We start from the raw sequence: 23,300 nt of genomic DNA, 5'->3' as shown, positions 1-23,300 counted from the left end.
TCGCTAGTGAAACAGAATGTAAGCCTGTGAAATCAGGATGTTTCGTACAAGGCTAGCGGTGTGGTTTACTTAGCTTAGATCTCTTAGCATATTCCAGTTAATCATATACGTGATCTTAGCATAACCGACATCTCCTTCCTACATTTGTGAAATATGAAGGCAATGATTTGTACAAGTTCAAAGGTCAAACTAGTGATGTGATTAGCATTAGCTCGCTCATTGTATTCCAACATGGCCGACTGTATGACCTGCGTATCTTACAGACATTAACATAAACCCTGAGCTTATTTCCGTTAAAATGACTATGCCACTAGCTATATTAGAGTGAACACACATTTCTGCCTCTCTTTTGCTATGGCTTCGCCTCTCTTCTCTCGCTCAGAGCATTGTAATTACCTAGACATTAACCCTACCTAACACTGATCCAGGCACACACAGTGCGACTCCTACTCAGTTCCATATGGACCCTTAGCCCCTACACTGTAGATCTCAGAGGAATGGATAGATGGAAGCAAAATGGCAACCCATCAGAAGCAATTATTGTAAAGCTTATATGTAGCCAATCCTCTTAGATCTACGGTGAAGAGGCTAGCGTTCGATATTGAATTCAGTGTTTGAGTGTAGTGGTGAGAAGGCGTGTGTGTTGGTAAAAGTGACGAGACATTGTCCTCGGCCCGTCCCAAATGTCACCCTATTCCCTTTATAGTACACAGCTTTTGGTCAAAGGTAGTGCACTATATAGGGAATATGGCAACATTGGGACGCTGCCACTGTGTGTTGTCAGCAGATGTGAGACCGAGTACAGTGAGTGTTTTTAAAACACAATTTTGCAGAGAGGTGGCAAGATTCAGATCATGCCCCGCGCTAAGGTAAGCCCCTCCATACTAATGCTGCAGTAATCAAGAACCATTATGCCTCTTCAGCCCTCCTCTATATCTAGCCTTATTAGCTCATTACCGAAGAGACACACATCTCTCACTACATGGGCTGAACCTAACCCAAATCGTTTCCACATCAATATGACAGTTCCCATTAAGGTTGGGATGTGCACCAGCATTGAAAACAATTGATCTGGATGAACATCATTTTGATCACATCAAACATGCACCCATATACAATGGTCGCACCCCAAATGGGACCGTATTCCATATATAGTGCACTATTGTTGACCAGGGCCCATAGTTCACTATGTATGGGGTGCCATTTGGGACATTCTATGAACCACAGTTGTGCTTGATTTAAGCCCTTTTTGTGATTATTATATCGATTTAAAGTGCTGTAGAGGTGCCATTTGAGGAAATGGACCCACATCGTTGTGTGAAGTCCAGATGTTGTCTGTTTTCCCTCGGAAGGGTTTGTCTTTCTTTTACCTCATAGCGCTTGTTAATGATAATGCTAATGATACTAAGTTGCGTCTTCTGATTGGAAGAGACTGACAATATTTGTGGATGAGGAAAACCGGGTTCTCAGGGGGAGGCGGAGTGGGGTTGGTGGACCAATGGGAATCATTTGGGGGCTTTCTTTTCTTTTCATTCTATGCATCACAAGGAGAGTGGCTGTGGGTGACTGTGTTCAGAATAGTCATTAACGTGAGAAAATTATTGCTTGGCCCTACTAACAACTTCCTTTCTGGCATGGTCTGTTGTTCTCTTTTCCTTCTTTGATTAAAAGTGAAGAATAAGTATGTCAATCCACACAAGCACAACATATTAGACTAACAAATCCACAAACATACTCTAACATAATAAAAATGGAAGTGAATTGAAAATGGAAGAGACTGCATATACTGTATGTACAGTGCCTTCGGAAAGTATTCAGACCCCTTCCTTTTTCCACATTTTGTTACGTTACGGCTTTATTCTAAAATGTATTAAATAAAAAATGTTCCTCAGCAATCTACACACAATACCCCATAATGACAAAGTGAAAACAGTATAAGGTCCCACAGTTGACAGTGCATGTCAGAGCAAAAACCAAGCCTTGAGGTTGAAGAAATTGTCTGTTGAGCTCCGAGACACAGATCTGGGGAAGGGTGCAAAAGATGTCTGCAGCATTGAAGGTTGCCAAGAACACAGTGGCCTCCATCATTCTTAAATGGAAGAAGTTTGGAACCACCAAGACTCTTCCTAGAGCTGGCTGCCCGGCCAAACTGAGCAATCGGGGGTGAAGACTCTTGGTCAGGGAGGTGGTCACTCTGACAGAGCTCCAGAGTTCCTCTGTGGAGATGGAAGAAACGTCCAAGCTTGTAGCATCATACCCAAGAACACTTGATGCTGTAATCGCTGCCAACGGTGCTTTAATACTTATGGAAATGTGATATTTCATTATTTAACTGTAAAAAATAAATTAGCAAACATTTCAAAAAAAAAAACGAAACATTTTTAGCTTCGTCGTTATGGGGTATTGTGTGTAGATTATTCAAAAATGTAATCAATTTTAGAATAAGCCTGTAACGTAACAAAATGTAGAAGTCAAGGGGTCTGAATACTTTGTGAAGGCACTGTATGTGTTGCACCTCTTGTCTTCCGTGCCGCGTGCGCTCACACACACACACAGACACACACTCTTCCCTTTACCTCCTCAGTCTTGTAAAGAGCATGTTTTATCTTGTACTGCCCACATGGAAGATAATAGTTCTAATAATCTTCCTGGTCCACATCTCTGATCATCCAGGTACAACTGCGTGTGGCATTACTAGGGTTGCAAGACTCCAGGAACTTTCAATAAATTCATGAAGGAAGAAGCAGGGAACCAGGATTTCTAGAAAACCTAGGGAATTTAATCGAAAGTTCCCAAAATGTTGCAACCCTAGTCATTAACACATAATCATCCCTGCAGGTGTAATCAAGCCTCAGAAACCTTAATCAAATGCAATTTATGTTTATCCTTCACCCCCAATCTCCTTTCTGGGAACCAGACGTCCTTATCTGTATTGTTAGACTACACCAGACTGAGGGAAAGGCCACTGATGTCAAATACTGATCTAATTATCCTACTTCTATCTGACACAGGAGTGTAGGTATAGGGACAGTCTGTAGCAGATAGACTCATAGATTGACGGATAGACAGACTATAGCAGACATCCATAATCAGCATCTAATTGTAAGGTACAGGCACTTGGTAGTTCAGAGCAGTCGAGCTCAAAGTTCTTGGACTCTTGGTTTTTGCCTGTGTACATATTGAATTGTGGCGAGACGATGACTGAAACGAATAGGGCATTTAGAGCAAACTGAATGAATGGATTTGACTCGCCGCTCTCCCTTCCCTTCCCCTCACCTTTCTCTCTCTTCAAAACATTTCCACATAGACTCTGTCAATAGCTAGGTTTCCATCCAATTGGCGACAGATTTTCATACGATTATTCTAAAATCAAAAAAAAAAAACAACATGGTCTCATAGACTAGACGTAATAATAGTACATGTACAGTGCCTTGCGAAAGTATTCGGCCCCCTTGAACTTTGCAACCTTTTGCCACATTTCAGGCTTCAAACATAAAGATATAAAACTGTATTTTTTTGTGAAGAATCAACAACAAGTGGGACACAATCATGAAGTGGAATGACATTTATTGGATATTTCAAACTTTTTTAACAAATCAAAAACTGAAAAATTGGGCGTGCAAAATTATTCAGCCCCCTTAAGTTAATACTTTGTAGCGCCACCTTTTGCAGCGATTACAGCTGTAAGTCGCTTGGGGTATGTCTCTATCAGTTTTGCACATCGAGAGACTGACATTTTTTCCCATTCCTCCTTGCAAAACAGCTCGAGCTCAGTGAGGTTGGATGGAGAGCATTTGTGAACAGCAGTTTTCAGTTCTTTCCACAGATTCTCGATTGGATTCAGGTCTGGACTTTGACTTGGCCATTCTAACACCTGGATATGTTTATTTTTGAACCATTCCATTGTAGATTTTTCTTTATGTTTTGGATCATTATCTTGTTGGAAGACAAATCTCCGTCCCAGTCTCAGGTCTTTTGCAGATTCCATCAGGTTTTCTTCCAGAATGGTCCTGTATTTGGCTCCATCCATCTTCCCATCAATTTTAACCATCTTCCCTGTCCCTGCTGAAGAAAAGCAGGCCCAAACCATGATGCTGCCACCACCATGTTTGACAGTGGGGATGGTGTGTTCAACTGTGTTGCCTTTACGCCAAACATAACGTTTTGCATTGTTGCCAAAAAGTCCAATTTTGGTTTCATCTGACCAGAGCACCTTCTTCCACATGTTTGGTGTGTCTCCCAGGTGGCTTGTGGCAAACTTTAAACTACACTTTTTATGGATATCTTTAAGAAATGGCTTTCTTCTTGCCACTCTTCCATAAAGGCCAGATTTGTGCAATATACGACTGATTGTTGTCCTATGGACAGAGTCTCCCACCTCAGCTGTAGATCTCTGCAGTTCATCCAGAGTGATCATGGGCCTCTTGGCTGCCTCTCTGATCAGTCTTCTCCTTGTATGAGCTGAAAGTTTAGAGGGACGGCCAGGTCTTGGTAGATTTGCAGTGGTCGGATACTCCTTCCATTTCAATATTATCGCTTGCACAGTGCTCCTTGGGATGTTTAAAGCTTGGGAAATATTTTTGTATCCAAATCCGGATTTAAACTTCATCACGACAGTATCTCGGACCTGCCTGGTGTGTTCCTTGTTCTTCATGATGCTCTCTGCGCTTTTGACGGACCTCTGAGACTATCACAGTGCAGGTGCATTTATACGGAGACTTGATTACACACAGGTGGATTGTATTTATCATCATTAGTCATTTAGGTCAACATTGGATCATTCAGAGATCCTCACTGAACTTCTGGAGAGAGTTTGCTGCACTGAAAGTAAAGGGGCTGAATAATTTTGCACGCCCAATTTTTCAGTTTTTTATTTGTTAAAAAAGTTTGAAATATCCAATAAATGTCGTTCCACTTCATGATTGTGTCCCACTTGTTGTTGATTCTTCACAAAAAAATACAGTTTTATATCTTTATGTTTGAAGCCTGAAATGTTGCAAAAGGTCGCAAAGTTCAAGGGGGCCGAATACTTTCGCAAGGCACTGTAAATCCGGGACACTCAAATTGGTATGATATGTTACGTTTGGTATGTTTACATAAGACAGATGATTTCTTAAGACAAAACAAAAGTAGGGTGATTGGTCAGGTTTGCGTGTTCGAATTCCATCAGGGACAACTTTAGCATTTTTGCAAATTAGCAACTACTTATTACTTTGTCGCTACTTTGCATGCTAGCTAACCTTAACCCTAACCTTAACCCCTAACCCTTAGCCTAGCTAACGTTAGCCACCTATTTAATGTTACCATTAGCCACCCAGCTAGCGTTAGGAACACCAAATTGGAATTCGTAACATATCATCCTTGGGAATGGACATCAACAAATGAATACTTACCATACTAACTTGTGTGGTCCGCATTAACATTTACTATGTTTGGCCTACCCCTGAGTCCAGGTTGAAAAACAGTATACACATTTTCCCAGGGGAGATGTGTTTCAATCAAATTGACTTGTTGCTGATAAAAAGCTGTGTGTGATTGTGTAGTGCACATAAAAATGCAACATAAAAAATAAATGGGTTTCCATCACATTTTGAACTCTACTGATCATTTTGTCACAAAAAAATGGCATTATTTAGCGAATGTGTCCTCTCTGGTCTTTGTACTCTTTAGCCAACAGCTGGCAGATACAGTCCGGGTAGGCTACCTGGGCCTTTATGATGAGGTTCCTATTATTTGTCAAGCAGCAGCCAAGCATCGATCATCATGTGACTAGAGTAAGACTATATATTTATGGAAAGCAGCTCACTGGTGCACATTCACCACAGTGTGAAGTTCATCATAACTTATTTATTCTGTAGCCTAATAAACGTCATCCTTTCTGAAGTCGTATTGGGAGGACCACGCAACATATCATCGCGTGATTCCAAATTTACTTCGATATAATGGTTATTATATCAATATTTGAGCATAAAGGTGTTTCCAACGCTATTTCTCGCATAATGAATTTTACGGACACAAAAGGATCCCACCTTGTCTAGCGTATTTTGTTTTGCCAACATTTGGGAAGTTTACAGACAAATTTGCAGTTTCCATCTGGCCCGTTGTGACATTTTTTATCCAACTTACTTTACTCGCATAAAAAGGATGGATGGAAACCTGGTTAATGTTAACTAGATTTCTGTGCTTTTTATCTCATATGAGAGCCACCTTTTCGGCCACTGGTCCAGGCGCCATTCACACGTGTTGGGAGGCAACCGGCCCGCCGGCCAGTTTAGAGGCCACCCGGACTCCAGTGCCCCAGGAGTTTCTCCAGCCAGTGCCCTCGCCAGCCTTCGGCTCATCAGGCAACCACCAGGACTACTGTATGTCCAGCCAACAATGCAGCTCCCAGCTCGCCAGTCAGCCCAGCAGCCTCCAGAGGTGGAGCCAGTGCTGCCCCCAATACCAATGCTTCAGCTGGCATCTATTCAAATGCCAAGGCCTGCATCGGAACCAACCTGGCCTCCATGGCTGCAGTTGCCAGTCCTTGAATCAGCCGAGCAGTCGCCAGCGCTGCACAAAATCATGCTGTCCAACACGCTTCAGCCAGCTAACCCGATACCAGTGGTGCTGCCAGACCAGCGACTGCCACAGAGGGCTGAGCTGTCCCAGCAGCAGGCAGAGCTCCACTCCGCACCCCAGCCGGTGCCACCACAAGTGGTCCCGATGTCCACTACCGTCCTGGAGGACTGGTTCAGCCTGGACCTGGGCCCATTGTCAGACCCAGCACCAGCCCTGGGTCCGATGCCCTGTCCCGAACACACCGGCTGACCTGGTTCCAGTCCTGGTCCAGCAATCCACTCCCGTCGACAGACCATCTTCATTGGCCGACCCAGCACCAGGCTTGTGTCTGAAGCCTGTTCCTGTCCTTGGCTCATCAGTTTACCCAGCATCAGTCCTAGGTTCATCACCTTCACCAAACCCTGAGGACATATCACTGCTAGACCCACAACCAGCACTGGGTCTGGTGTCCAGCCCTGTCCCTGCCACACTGCCTGATCCAGCCCTGGATCCACAGGCCAGACCAGATCTGGGCCTGCCTCCAGTTACAGACCTGGATGAACATCCAGCCCCCATGGGAGAGCCACCATCTGACCAGCTCTCTTTCCCTGTTCATTCCAAGGATACCTGGCCGTGGGATGCCGTGGGATGGCCTCCTCCCCCAGCCTGGACATCTCCTTCAGCACGGGCATGGACCGCCCTGACTCCTGCTGGACAGCCCAGCCCAGCCCAGCCTCGCAGATACGGTGAGCACCTAGCTCTTTACTGCCCACTCCATCCATGCTACTGAAGGGGTGGCGACATGGGGCGGCGGGACTTCCATCTCCGCCAGTGCCCTACAGCCATTGACTTTCACAGGGCGGAAACTGGGGACACACAGCCATGCATGCACGGGAAGGCTTTAATGAAAAACAGCAAACAGACACAACAGGACTGGACCAGGACTGGAAGCTGTCTATATACCACCACAAGCTGATGCTAGCACTAAGACCACACTCAACGAGCTATAAACAAACAAGAAAATGCTCATCCAGAAGCGCCGCTCCTAGTGTCCTGGGATTTTAATGCAAGAAAAATTAAATCCATTTCACCTAATTTCTACCAGCATGTCACCTGTGCAACCAGAGGAAAAATAACTTGAGATCACATTTACTTCACTCTCGCCCTATGACCATAAATCTATCCTCCTGGTTACTGATTAGAAGCAACAACTCAAACAGGAAGTGCCAGTGAAGTGTTCAAGATGGAAGTGGTCCGATGAAGTAGATGCTAAGCTACAGGACTGTTTCGCTAGCCAGTGTTTACCACATCAGTCACCGTCTTCATTAATAAGTGCATTGATGACGTCGTCCCCACATTAATGGTATGTACATATCCCAACCAGAAGCCATGGATTACAGTCAACATCCGCACTGAGCTAGAAGCTAGAGCTGCCGCATTCAAGGAGTGGGACACTAATCCATTTACAAGAAATCCCGCTATGCCCTCCGATGAATCATCAAACAGGCAAAGAGTCAATACAGAACAAAGATCGAAATCTACTACACAGGCTCTGACTCTCGTTGGATTTGGCAGGGCTTGCAAACTATCATGGATTACAAAGGGAAACCCAGCCAAGAGCTACCCAGTGACGCAAGCCTACCAGACAAGTTAAATGCCTTCTATGCTCGCTTCGAGGCAAGCAACACTGAACCATGTCTGAGAGCACCAGCTGTTCCAGACGACTGTGTAATCTCCGTAGCCAATGCGAGTAAGACCTTTTTCAGCAGGTTAATATTCATAAGGCCGCAGGGCCAGGCAGATTACCAGAACGCATACTCAGAGCATGCGCTGACTAGCTGGCAAGGACTTCACTGACATTTTCAACCTCTCCCAGGCCCAGTCTGTAATACCTACATGTTTCAAGCAGACCACCATAGTCCCTGTGCCAAGGACGCCAAGGTAATCTGTCTAAATGACTACCACCCATAGCACTCACATCTGTATCCATGAAATGCTTTGAAAGGCTGGTTATGGCTCACATCAACACCATCATCCCAGAAATCCTGGAACCACTACAATTTGCATATGGCACAAACTGATCCACAGATGACGCAATCTCTATTGCACTCCACACTGACCTTTCACACCTGGACAAAAGGAACACCTACATGAGAATGCTGTTCAGTGAATACAGCTCAGCATTCAACACCATAGTGTCATCCAAGCCCATCACTAAGCTAAGGACCCTGGGACTGAACGCCTCCCTCTGCACCTGGATCCTGGCTTCTTGATGGGCTGCCCCCAGTTGGTGAGGGTAGTCCAAACACATCCGCCACGCTGACCCTCAACACAGAGGCCTCTCAAGTGTGCCTATTCCCCTCCTGTACCCCCTGTTCACCCACGACTGCGTGGCCGTGCACACCTCCAACACCCTCATCAAGTTTGCTGATGACACGACAGTGGTAGTAGGCCTGATCACCAATGATGACGAGACATGCTATAGGAAGGAGGTCAGACACCTGGCAGTGTGGTGCCGGGACAACAACCTCTCCCTCAACGTTGGCAAGACAAATGAGCTGATCGTGGACTACAGGAAACGGATGCACACACAAGGGACTCTACCCACACATACTTACACTCCAAATCATACACACACAGTCACTCACACAACACGTATACACAGGCACACATTCGCCACACACACACTTCCATACATTAAATACGCTGCTACTAGTGTCTATCTATCCTGTCTATCGTCTATCGCACCTCTGCCTATCGGCTCGTATATAGCCAAGCTACTGTATCATTGCTCATTGTGTATTTATTTAGTCCTCGTGTTATTATTTTTTATTGTAATCTGCTAGTCTACACCTGTTGTTTATGAAGCATGTTATAATAACTATTTTATTTGACATTGTTTCACATTTAACAAAAGACTCAAACAGAAACAGGGATTAGGCTATACAGTACGCTCGAGATTTACAATATTACCGGCATTGCACACAAGGGGCGCTAAAAATGCAAGAAAGCCCATTGGGCCCCTTATTACCAGAATGCTAAATAAATTTGCACAAACTAATAGCGAAATCACATAGACGCTGTTAGCTAAATGCTGACGAGCAAAAAACGAAAATAACTCATTGCAAAGACAGTTAAATCCAGAGCTCTTTGACTTCTGGCAGAAAGCCATTATTAGATATCTGAGGGTAAACATTTAGTAGTGAATTGCATACAAGTGTATCTTCATCACCTCATGTGCTCTGCACAACAGAGACTCACTGATAGATATTGAAGGCTATGGACTCGCCAGCTCCTGCTTTCTCCCGTTGTGCTATTTACAAACAAACGTGACATGCTCAACTGTTCTGAGGAACTACGGTAAGTTTCATAATGTAAAATAATGTGACATATGACTTGAATAACGCAATCCACTTTTTTTCCTAATGTATTGCACAGGTTGACTGCAGGTCAACTGCAGTTGACTGCAGTTTCAAATGTACCTCTTAAAAAGTAGCTGCAAATATTCAAATGTATTGAAACACTTCAAAGAAATGATGGCATTGAAAAACCATCCTGTTGCTTCCCCTGAAATACCCCTGTATACGGTATTTATACATTTTCACTGGAAAATAGGCCTACAAGGAAACTCAACGTATCTCGACTAAGTTGATTGCGCGTGGTGGTCTGTGCGCTGCGTAGTACTGTACCTTCCACAAATTCCTTTGCTAGACAACAAGACAGGTACGCTGGTTTCACAGAGTTGCAAATGTACTATTTATATGTTGGGGCGGCTGTAGAAAACCCTACTCCCTCAGCCTGTCTTGGAGACAGAAACTTTGTGAACCCAGGTTGCATCAAGTAGATTACCATCCCCCAGATCCTGACTCTTGTCTTTCAGTAGAGGGCAGTTCATATCTCTGTTGCTAGGCATGTTGCTAGGGGGCCTGATGGAACTCTCGCCTGAATATAGTCACGTAACACCCATTTAGCCAATCAGGCCTAGCCTGGCTAGGTGGATTGCTGGAGGGAGACTTTGTTCTTCCATACACTTATGGTGAGAATTATTTGTTTTTTCTCCATGGTTTACATTTTTGTTCCAATAGTAGTCCCCCCCCCCCCCCTCTCTCTCTTTCACTGTTTCTCTCTTGCTCTCTGTTTGTCTGCCTGTCTCTGACCCCCGCCCCCCCCCTGCCCCCTTTCTCGCCAGGTTCTGTCGAGTCTGCACCCAGACTGCGAGTACATCTTTCAGCTGGAGAGGGAGGAGCGGCGTTGTCTTCGGTACATTGCAGAGCAGAACCACAGTACAGTTGAAAACAGTACAGTACTTTTCAACTTCGATGCATTGCAGAACCACAGTATGCTAGGTATCTGACAATATCCTCCTAGAATCACCCATTACGCTTTCTCACTCCAGTTTCCGGCTTATAGATTAGATCTCGAGTATAGATTGTCATAATATGATATATGTTCACATCTAAACGTGAGAGTCCGCCATTGAATAAATGGTTTGCAGATAATCATTTGCGGAAAGGACAGGTTCAGAGGGGAAAACTATCGTAGTGGAAAAGTAGTACATGCATTATGATTTATCAAAAGAGAGGACGTAAGATACAGTTGTAGTCGGAAGTTTACATACACTTAGGTTGGAGTCATTAAAACTAGTTTTTCTACCACTCCACGCATTTCTTGTTAACAGACTATAGTTTTGGCAAGTCGGTTAGGACATCTACTTTGTGCATGACACAAGTAATTTTTCCAACAATTGTTTACAGACATATTATTTCACTTATAATTCACTGTATCACAATTCCAGTGGGTCAGAAGTTTATATACACTATATACACTGACTGTGCCTTTAAACAGCTTGGAGAATTCCAGAAAATGATGTCATGGCTTTAGAAGCTTCTGATAGACTATTGACATAATTTGAGTCAATTGGAGGTGTACCTGTGGATGTATTTCAAGGCCTACCTTCAAACTCAGTGCCTCTTTGCTTGACATCATGGGAAAACTAAAAGTAATCAGCCAAGACCTCAGAAAAACAATTGTAGACCTCCACTAGTCTGGTTCATCCTTGGGAGCAATTTCCAAATGCCTGAAAGTAACACGTTCACCTGTACAAACACCATGGGACCACGCAGCCATCATACAGCTCAGGAAGGAGATGTGTTCTGTCTCCTAGAGATGAACGTACTTTGGTACAAAAAGTGCAAATCAATCCCAGAACAACAGCAAAGGACCTTGTGAAGATGCTGGAGGAAACGGGTACAAAAGTATCTATATCCACAGTAAAATGCGTCCTATATCGACATAACTTGAAAGGCCGCTCAGCAAGGAAGAAGTCACTGCTCCAAAACCGCCACAAAAAAAGCCAGGCTACGGTTTGCAACTGAACATGGAGAAATGTCCTCTGGTCTGAAGAAATAAAATAGAACTGTTTGGCCATAATGACCATCGTTATGTTTGGAGGAAAAAGGGGAAGGCTAGCAAGCCGAAGAACACCATCCCAACAGTGAAGCACAGGGGTGGCAGCATCATGTTGTGGGGGTGCTTTGCTACAGGAGGGACTGGTGCACTTCACAAAATAGATAGCATCATGAGGCCGGAAAATTATGTGGATATATTGAAGCCACATCTCAAGACATCAGTCAGGAAGTTAAAGCTTGGTCGCAAATGGGTCTTCCAAATAGACAAGGACCCCAAGCATACTTCCAAAGTTGTGGCAAAATGGCTTAAGGACAACAAAGTCAAGGTTTTGGAGTGGCCATCACAAAGCCCTGACCTCAAACTTGTAGAACATTTGTTGGGATGAAAAAGTGTGTGCGAGCAAGGAGGCCTACAAACCTGACTCAGTTACACCAATTATGTCAGGAGGAATGGGCCAAAATTCACCCAAATTATTGTGGGAAACTTGTGGAAGGCTACCCAAAACGTTTGACCCAAGTTAAACAATTTAAAGGAAATGTTACCAAATACTGATTGAGTGTATGTAAAATTCTGACCCACTGGGAATGTGATGAAAGAAATAAAAGCTGAAATAAATAATTCTCTCTACTATTATTCTGACATTTCACATTCTAAAAATAAAGTGGTCATACCAACTGACCTAAGACAGGGAATATTTACTAGGATTAAATGTCAGGAATTGTGAAAAACTGAATTTTAATGTATTTGGCTAAGGTGTATGTAAACTTCCGACTTCAACTGTATGTATGTAATTTATAGCAAGATTCAATTCTTGGTATTGTGTTTAGGTTTCGATTAAGTACACTGAAAAAAATCCTGTTGTTTTTATGGTAACTTACTGGCAGCCAGTACAAAGATACAGCATGTTACCGTAAATTCCCGAATAAACTTTTACATTACGTCACTGTCGCAGGATGTTGGGGGCACCTTAATTGGGGAGGATGGGCTCGTGGGAATGGCTGGAGCGGAATAAGTGGAATTGTATCAAATACATTGAACACATGGTTTCCATGTGTGTTGATGCCATCCTCCACTCAGCAGCCACCACTGATCACTGTACATTTACAGTAATGTACTGCTAAAACAAAGTTGCTTTGGAATTCATGGTAACATACTGTACCTTTTTCTTACAGAAATGTAAGACTTTACATCACCTTTATCGCTGTCTCTTTCTTGCTGTCTCTCTCATCTGTTTCTCTTTCGCGCTCTATCCTTCCCTCTCTGACTCTGTCTCTCTCCCTCTCTTATTCTCACTCTCTCCTGAAGGTTGTCTAGCGTACTGGGACTCTGTGGTGTGTTGGCCATATGCTGCGGTTGGGGAGACATTCCACATGGCCTGCCCTGCTGTCTTCTCTCTTTTTGGGAATAACACAGGTGCAGTTGACATTTGTCACAGTAAAGGGCAGGGGGGAACGTGTGTGTGGGTGGAGATACCATGATGTACTGTATAAAGTATACATATAATATACAATGACATACAGGTACTATGTTATGCTTTACTCTTTTACAGTAATTCTCTCTCTGTCCGTTTTCCACTGGCTTCCAATCCCTGTCAGTCGCAGTGACTGACAGCCCGTAGTCCAGCCCCTCATAGTGCTTCTGTTTCTCATCACAGGTGACTCCTAACCTTTGACCTCTACCTCAGCAGGTTTAGTCAGCCGAAACTGCACTAGCAACGGATGGTCTCAACCCTTCCCCCCGTACCACATAGCCTGTAGTGTGGATGACAACATTCACATTCCAGAGGTGAGAGAGAGAGAAGGGTCATGTGATAAGGTCAGGGGGTCATCATGAGCATCCGCAGTGTACTGTTTTTACTAACAATAGCTTTACAGCTGTGGTCTGTCAATGCAATCGACTGAACTGCGGCTGTATCAATGTGTTTTGACAGTATTTGGTTTGAAACAATGCCAAATGCATGTTGATCTGAAATAATTCATAGGAGCATGCAAGAACATTTTACCCATAGTCATGGACTACAATCTCCCTAGCTTGATTCCTACTGTTTACTAAGGGAAGTGAGCCCTGACTTGGGTTGCAAAGCTACCGGTAATGTAGCAAAGTTACTGGAATCTTCAGTAATTTAGGCAATTAACAGAAAATCTATAGCAGTCTATTGTAACTTTGGTAATTTATACTTGAATAACTTAAAAATATGTATTCATATATATAATTCATGTATTTGTAGATAGACAATATGGTTTAAGAGAAAATAGCCTAATTAATTAAAAAGAAAGCATTGAATCAACAATGGAATTATTTGGAATAATTATTTCTTTTAACCTCTGCAACTCATGACGTCAAAACAGTCACAACAAATACATATTGACATAGTAAAATAAGTAAAAGTGTGTAAATAAAAATAGGAAGGATATTTCATACTGAAACTCTCATACTAAAACACCAATGGTATTCAACTAAGTTGGTTTATATGTAGGATAATTATTTCTGTTTTATATTTGACATGTGATTATGGACAGACAGAGGGCCAGAGATAATGACACCACAGCGGTGATATTCTGAAGCACCCAACAGGGCTACTAGATATCTTGTGATAGATTACATAACATCCTTGAAAGTTACCAAAATTCTGGTATTTTACTGGTAAACTTAAAAAGTTTCCAGTAATATACACTCCCTTTGCAACCTTAGCCCTGACTTAATTTGGTCCTTGGAGGAAATGGATAGACATTTGAGTGTTTCATAAATGATATTAGTGGACAGGATTGACAGTTTGGACACCAGAAAAGCAATCAACAATCATCTGTTGCAGACAGTTGAATTGAAAAATGCTAAATTTTACCTTATGAAATTGCTTCCTGCTGTTGGGAAGTCTGTTGAAGGGCAGACTTACATTCGTCTGTACTGTAAATCTATGTTGGAATCAAGTGCAATTATGGCACACATAAAAACGAATGAAGGGGTTGTTGGCGGATGGTTGAGTATCCATTGTTAAATGTATATATTAGCTTTCTCACTACTGATTGAGTAGTCAATTTAAGTGAACTATACCCGTCATTTCAGCGACCGACTGATAACAATTTGGAGAGTCTATTCATATGTAATTGTCTCTCATTTGTATATATTTATTGGAATTTGATTTCAACGGAATATAATGACCATGTAATTTCAATTTTGGAAGGATATAGTTATTTGGAACAATAACGATTTGGGGAGTCTATCCATATCTAAATGTCACTCAATTGTGTAGAATTTTATAGCTTAGTAATAAATACATTTCTATCCTTTTTTAAAGAGTGAGGTTGGATATTTAGTTGTATTATGTTTGTCTAGTGGATCATTCCTGTAAACCAGACTAGAGGATTTGGCTTGGATTTTTGTATCTTCACATAATCAGTACCACGGTTGAAAACTCAGCCATGTTCCATGAAGACACGATGTGATTGGCAACCATGAATAGCCTAGTTTTGGTTCGGTAGACATGAGCGGAGTATGTTATGACGAATCCCTTGTATGAGTCATGAATAATGATATGATTAAGAGACAGTATTCTGCAGGGTTTACATGTCTCAGAGAAGGACTACTGATCTAGAATCAAGTCCGCCTGTCCATACAATTATGTTCATTATGATCTAAAAGGCAGAGTTGATCCTAGATCAGCACTCATACTATGAGAGGCCTGAGGCCTCATTTACAAATGTTTTGTTCATGTCACACTACATATCTGAGTGCACAATTTCTGAAAAGGATACGAACGTCTCAAAATATTGAGATTTTTTAAACATGGTGCATCACATTTGCATGCCCGTTATCAGTAAGATCCATCCTAATACTGTGCGTGCTTGAGCAAGCATTATAACTCTTCCTCCATTCACCTTTTATGGTGACAATAACTCCCTTTATTTGCGGTATAATTTGAAACTATTGGATTTAGGCCATAGTAATATTTAAACGAAGAGCAATGGCACATTTGATCAAATGTTTTTGGAGATGTTGGCAGAATGTTTTAATCTTGCGCAACCACTTATACTGTATTTGGCAAAGGACTGTGACAGTTTCTGAAATAAAAAACTATGGACAATTGTTATGGACAATTAAATGAGAGATGCGCATGGTAATTTGTTATATGGGTACTTCGGGAATATGAACCCATCCCAGCCAGAAAAGGTGAGAAAAGTATTCTGCAGTGGTTATGAAAACAAAAGAAAAAGGAAATAGATTTCTAAGTCGAATTCGTTTAACTCCAAAAATAAAACGCATTTTTGCATTTCTTACTAACGGTAAACACATGCATTTTGTTTTCCCGTTTTTTTAATCTTTCTTTCTCGATAAGCCTGTCATCATATCCCACATTTGCACAAAATATTTACTTGTCTCCTTGCCATATAATACCTAGACCACAAGAAAATGTACGTACACAAGCTCTACAGTTTGCGTGGAGGTAAGGACAAGTTAAGTTTTTTATAAATGCCAACTTTTGCAGGAAACTGGGCCCATATTTACAGTCAAAGTTGTAATGCTGGTATAGGATCAGTTTGGCCTTTTAGTTCATAATGAATAACATTTATATGGATAGGGCACACGGTCAGACCTGGTCCTAGATCAGCACTGCTACTCTGAAACTGTGACGTCTACTTCTCTGTATGTGAAAACCATGCAGGAGTCATACTTTGCCACGGTGAAGCTGATCTACTCCATTGGCTACGGCACCTCCCTGTTCTTCCTGTCCATCGCTGTGGTGATTCTGCTGCTCTTCAGGTAGGTGGAGGTCAAAGGTTGTAACCTGGTGTACCAGGTGATTGATTTGTTGATTAATTAATTGATTGATTGGGAGGAAGAATGGCTGGAACAGTTCCAGATTCCACATGATTTTCCATGGTCCACCCACAGAAATTACAGTTGAAGTCGGAGGTTTACATACAGCTTAGCCAAATACATTTAAACTCAGTTTTTCACAATTCCTGACATTTAATCCTAGTAAAAAATCCCTGTTTTAGGTCAGTTAGGATCACCACTTTATTTTAAGAATGTGAAATGTCAGAATAATAGTAGGGAGAGTGATTTATTTCAGCTTTTATTTCTTTCATCACATTCCCAGTGGGTCAGAAGTTTAAGCTTCCCACAATAAGTTGGGTGAATTTTGGCCCATTCCTCCTGACAGAGCTGGTGTAACTGAGTCAGGTTTGTAGGCCTCCTTGCTCGCACACACTTTTTCAGTTCTGCCCACATATTTTCTACAGGATTGAGGTCAGGGCTTTGTGATGACCCCTCCAATACCTTGACTTTGTTGTCCTTAGGCCATTTTGGAAGTATGCTTGGGGTCATTGTCCATTTGGAAGACCCATTTGCGACCAAGCTTTAACACCCTGACTGATGTCTTGAGACGTTGCTTCAATATATCCACATAATTTCCATCCTCATGATGCCATCTATTTTGTGAAGAGTGCCAGTACCTCCTGCTGCAAAGTACCACCACAACATGATGCTGCCACCCCTGTGCTTCACGGTTGGGATGGTGTTCTTTCGGCTTGCAAGCCTCCCCCTTTTTCCTCCAAACATAACGATGGTCATTATGGCAAAACAGTTATATTTTTATTTCATCAGACCAGAGGACATTTCTCCAAAAAGTACGATCTTTGTCACCATGTGCAGTTGTGAACCGTAGTCTGGCTTTTTTATGTTGGTTTTGGAGCAGTGGTTTCTTCCTTGCTGAGCGGCCTTTCAGGTTATGTCGATATAGGACTCGTTTTACTGTGGATATAGATACTTTTGTACCTGTTTACTTCAGCATTGTCACAAGGTCCTTTGCTGTTGTTCTGGGATTTAATTGCACTTTTTGCACCAAAGTACTTTCATCTCTAGGAGGGCTGCTAGGAGACAGAACGTGTCTCCTTCCTGAGCGGTATGACGGCTGCGTGGCTCCATGGTGTTTATACTTGCACACTATTGTTTGTAGAGGTGAACGTGGTACCTCCTTGCGTTTGGAAATTGCTCCCAAGGATGAACCAGACTTGTGGAGGTCTACAATTGTTTTTCTGAGGTCTTGGCTGATTTCTTTTGATTTTCCAATGATGTCAAGCAGAGGCACTGAGTTTGAAGGTAGACCTTGAAATACATCCACAGGTACACCTCCAATTGATTCAATTTATGTCAATTAGGCGATCAGAAGCTTCTAAAGCCATGACATGATTTTCTGGAATTTTCCAAGCTGTTTAAAGGCACAGTCAACTAATTGATGTAAAATATATCACTAGCCACTTTAAACAATGCTACTTAATATAATGTTTACATACCCTACATTACTCATCTCATATGTATATGTATATACTGTACTCTATATCATCTACTGCATCTTTATGTAATACATGTATCACTAGCCACTTTAAACTATGTCACTTTTGTTTACATACCTTACATTACTCATCTCATGTGTATATACTGTACTCGATACCATATATTGCATCTTGCCTATGCCGTTCTGTACCATCACTCATTCATATACTGTATCTTTATGTACATATTCTTTATCCCTTTACACTTGTGTGTATAAGGTAGTAGTTTTGTAATTGTTAGGTTAGATTACTCGTTGGTTATTACTGCATTGTCGGAACTAGAAGCACAAGCATTTCGCTACACTCGCATTAACATCTGCTAACCATGTGTATGTGACAAATACATTTTATTTGGTGTATGTAAACTTCTGACCTATTGGAATTGTGATACAGTGATGAAGTGAAATAATCTGTCTGTAAACAATTGTTGGAAAAATGACTTGTGTCATGCACAAAGTAGATGTCCTAACTGACTTGCCAAAACTATAGTTTATTAACAAGACATTTGTGGAGTGATTGAACAATGAGTTTTAATGACTCCAACCTAAGTGTATGTAAACTTCCGACTTCAACTGTATATTAGTCAAATGAAAGATTTCTCAATATAACTTGGACTAACAGAAGTAGAGATGTGATCAGATCCTTATAAAGAGGTAACCAACACTTCTTCTCAGACTAAGAAAACCTATAGTTTGCCGTTCAGCAGCTCTGTGCTGTATTCTGTCCATTTTACCATAGGGGTGAAGCCTAAGACCCCTGTCACTAATGAGGGACAGTGGCACTCCATTTCTCCCCGCTACACCTATGTTGGTTTCAGGCAATCCTGTTGAGAGAATGTCTAGCACGCTTTCCTCCCTCATCTTCTCTCCCTCCTCTCATCTCTCCTCCTCTCCTCCCTCCTCTCCCTCCAGACAGTTTTTTGCAGTCTAATCTAATCAAACATGTGGGCACTCTGAAAGGACAAATCCATAGATTGAGATTTGCTGTCTCTCTCACTCTGGCTCTCAATCTCTCTGCCTCGTTCCAAATCAAAGGGAGTCTCTTTACTAAATGAAGGTAAAAGAGAGTGGTGTTTTGTATCGTACAGTTATGACTAGGGTTGCAAAGTTACCGGAATCTGCAGTCATTTTGGTAATTAACAAAAATATCGATGGCAATCTATAGTAACTTGTTGGTAATTTACACTTGAATAACTTAAAAAATGTATTCATATATAGTATGTCTTTTTTATTGTCCATATTGTTTAAATAAAATTTAAGGGGATATTTCATACTGAAACCATCATATTAAACACCAATGGTATTCACTAAATGTATGGTTTATATTTAGGATAATGTTTTACAGCTGTGTCATTCTATATTTTATTTATCTTAAATATCGCCCTATTTTGAAGAACAAACGAATCACGCCTGACAAAGCCAATGAACACTGTGCCTCACCGGAAGCCCTGTTTTACACAGGTGATTAACCCGAGATACGGATTAATTCCTTCAATTCAGTACCTCTTCACCGAGCCCAGAACTGGCGGCACAGTCCGAACAGGAGTTGTACCTTGTTTCTGCCCTTCAGGGAACCGTAGTTGGTCATAACTTCGTTCCCTTTCAGCTCTGTACAACACTGCAATGGGTACATGACATCACGTCGCAAGACGACCCCAGCAGACACCAACCAAAATGGCCCATGGCAGACCACCCAGAGTTGCAACTGGACAGGAAAACCTGCAGTACCCGGGTATTGTTCAATCTGCTGCCCCAGCCATAAACACACTGTGGGCAGCAGGCTACACTGGGGGTAGTGACATCCAAGCAATCAAACCTCATAAAATGTGTGGTGATGGCCAACTCGCCACAAATATCTCTGCCCAAGATGCCACCAGACCCCTGGTGGAGTGGGCGCCTACTAGTGGTGAGCGGGTCAGCTGTTTGTTCCGCCCGCAATTGCTAATAAGCAATCCACGACCGTCTGACGATATGTGATAAAATGCAAATCTGAGGCAATTTATGCTTGATCTGGCAATGTGGTCCGGTGGCTCAGTATGGAAGGTGTAACTCACGTTCGAAGCCTCCGGAGACTTGTGACAGGCCAAATCGAGCTCTGTACCGCATCGCCTTAAACCAACCACATTTTGTAACAATGCGGAGGGCTCTGTGTAGCTCCGCATTGACATGATTGGTTGACGGTAGTTGGGGGCAGAAGGTCCTGAAACCTACTTACTTGACTTATTCCTTCACAACAGTTCTGCTCTGTTCAGAGAAGCACAAGAAGTATGAATGTTCTTCCTTCTGCAGAGGCCGCAACACATTAAATGCTGTATGGATTGACCATGCAGGCTAATAAATGATTTTTTGACAGCGGGTGCAGGATATATTTTGTGGGATTTAGATATGTTTCTGCTTATAAATTCAGACATTTTGGTAGGCTATTTGTAAGTCAACTCGTCTATAATTAGATACATGCAGCTTCACTTCTGTCATATGTTGTCCTAGAAGACTAAATGAACCCTTGCTCACCAGAATGCCATAAATTGATGCTTTAATCTAGTTGACATTGGTAAAGTTTTCTCTGTCATCTCTGCTTCTTTCATGGCGCAAAGACATTTAGGGACCGGGAAGATCTCTCCCCCAAACACTTGTGAAATATTTTTCTGTGAAAACGACCCAACATGTTTCTGATAAGATTTCAGTTCAGCTTTGATGCAAATTTTGTGGGGTTGAAATACTAACAGCTTTTATGTTGCTGAGATGTGTCTAACTGAGCATTAGCATTCTCTAAAGCAGGTCCGGAGTAATGCAGGGGCTTACCGGGGCAATGCAGAGGCTTACCGGGGCTGAAGCCCATTGTATGTATTTTATATGTCATGTGGTGGGAAAAGTACCCAATTTTCATACTTTAGTAAAAGTAAAGATACCTTCATATAATGTAATCTGCGTAATCCCCCCCCAAAATAATTTATCGTAATGTTGAATACTCAAATAAATGTTCAAAATCACCTTTCTGGTCAAAATAGTTATACAGTGCCTTGCGAAAGTATTTGGCCCCCTTGAACTTTGCGACCTTTTGCCACATTTCAGGCTTCAAACATAAAGATATAAAACTGTATTTCTTTGTGAAGAATCAACAACAAGTGGGACACAATCATGAAGTGGAACGACATTTATTGGATATTTCAAACTTTTTTAACAAATCAAAAACTGAAAAATTGGGCTTGCAAAATTATTCAGCCCCTTTACTTTCAGTGCAGCAAACTCTCTCCAGAAGTTCAGTGAGGATCTCTGAATGATCCAATGTTGACCTAAATGACTAATGATGATAAATACAATCCACCTGTGTGTAATCAAGTCTCCGTATAAATGCACCTGCACTGTGATAGTCTCAGAGGTCCGTCAAAAGCGCAGAGAGCATCATGAAGAACAAGGAACACACCAGGCAGGTCCGAGATACTGTTGTGAAGAATTTTAAAGCCGGATTTGGATACAAAAAGATTTCCCAAGCTTTAAACATCCCAAGGAGCACTGTGAAAGCGATAATATTGAAATGGAAGGAGTATCCGACCACTGCAAATCTACCAAGACCTGGCCGTCCCTCTAAACTTTCAGCTCATACAAGGAGAAGACTGATCAGAGATGCAGCCAAGAAGCCCATGATCACTCTGGATGAACTGCAGAGATCTACAGCTGAGGTGGGAGACTCTGTCCATAGGACAACAAATCAGTCGTATATTTTACAAATCTGGCCTTTATGGAAGAGTGGCAAGAAGAAAGCCATTTCTTAAAGATATCCATAAAAAGTGTTGTTTAAAGTTTGCCACAAGCCACCTGGGAGACACACCAAACATGTGGAAGAAGGTGCTCTGGTCAGATGAAACCAAAATTGAACTTTTGGCAACAATGCAAAACGTTATGTTTGGCGTAAAAGCAACACAGCTGAACACACCATCCCCACTGTCAAACATGGTGGTGGCAGCATCATGGTTTGGGCCTGCTTTTCTTCAGCAGGGACAGGGAAGATGGTTAAAATTGATGGGAAGATGGATGGAGCCAAATACAGGACCATTCTGGAAGAAAACCTGATGGAGTCTGCAAAAGACCTGAGACTGGGACGGAGATTTGTCTTCCAACAAGACAATGATCCAAAACATAAAGCAAAATCTACAATGGAATGGTTCAAAAATAAACATATCCAGGTGTTAGAATGGCCAAGTGTTGATAATGGGATATGTAGACGGGTGAGTCGGTCAAGGATCGATTCAGACAAAGTGGTAAATTGTATGACAAGCGACAGTTTAATTATGAGTAAAGATATCTGGTACAGCGTGAACACGGGCCCTTCTGTTAGCTCATGAGGAACCAGCAGAAAAGAAGCCCCGCTAACAGTTTGCACATGTGTCATATACAGAACAGAAAGTAGGTTGATTCTAGAAGATCAGGTCTTCGGGTTGGTTCAGGCTGAGGTGTAGTCTTCTTGGATTGGCCCTGTTGGGCCGTCCGTCATCCCTCTGAGTCCCGTTCTTTGTCACACAATGTTCGGCTAGAAAGGAGATTAGGTGTGTGCGCTGTCCTCAGTCACACAATGTTCGGCTAGAAAGGAGATTAGGTGTGTGCGCTGGTTTCTGCAAGTCAAGGCTGTCTCTTCCTCCCAATGTGTGGGTGTATGTCTTATCTGTGTGTCCTCGGCAGTTAGTGTGTGTAATGTGTGTGTGCTGTGTGTGTGGGTGTGGGAGCTATCCTGTATGGGACCTAACATGTTTTACTGTGAAAATACGTTGTCTCAGTTATAGCAATGTAATAGCAGTAGGCTGGTCACCTGCATAAGAAATAGCACTTCCTTACACAAGTCAAAGTCCAGACCTGAATCCAATCGAGAATCTGTGGAAAGAACTGAAAACTGCTGTTCACAAATGCTCTCCATCCAACCTCACTGAGCTCGAGCTGTTTTGCAAGGAGGAATGGGAAAACATTTCAGTCTCTCGATGTGCAAAACTGATAGAGACATACCCCAAGCGACTTACAGCTGTAATCG

General features: G+C 42.3%; 1 protein-coding gene across 3 annotated transcripts in view; it reads left to right on the top strand.

Moving 5' to 3' along the window:
* Window positions 1-23,300, top strand: part of LOC110524071 (growth hormone-releasing hormone receptor-like) — a 57,842-nt gene that overhangs the window by 10,330 nt on the left and 24,212 nt on the right. For 2 of the 3 annotated variants that reach the window (XR_005051761.1, XM_036977868.1), the window contains exons 2-5: window positions 10,730-10,886; window positions 13,255-13,362; window positions 13,634-13,734; window positions 16,610-16,707. Coding sequence is in view for 2 of the 3 variants with exons in the window: in XM_036977868.1 (XP_036833763.1) it covers window positions 10,730-10,886; window positions 13,255-13,362; window positions 13,634-13,734; window positions 16,610-16,707 (464 nt within the window). In the remaining variant the exon portion in view is untranslated. The remainder of the gene's footprint in view (window positions 1-10,729; window positions 10,887-13,254; window positions 13,363-13,633; window positions 13,735-16,609; window positions 16,708-23,300) is intronic. The other variant, XM_036977869.1, reaches the window with a different exon arrangement.

The sequence above is a fragment of the Oncorhynchus mykiss genome, chromosome 5 (genome assembly GCF_013265735.2).
Source record: "Oncorhynchus mykiss isolate Arlee chromosome 5, USDA_OmykA_1.1, whole genome shotgun sequence".
In the NCBI taxonomy this organism is placed as follows: Eukaryota; Metazoa; Chordata; class Actinopteri; order Salmoniformes; family Salmonidae; genus Oncorhynchus; species Oncorhynchus mykiss.
The sequence above is the reverse complement of the archived record's forward strand: the minus strand, read 5'-3'. Positions and strand labels throughout refer to the sequence as shown.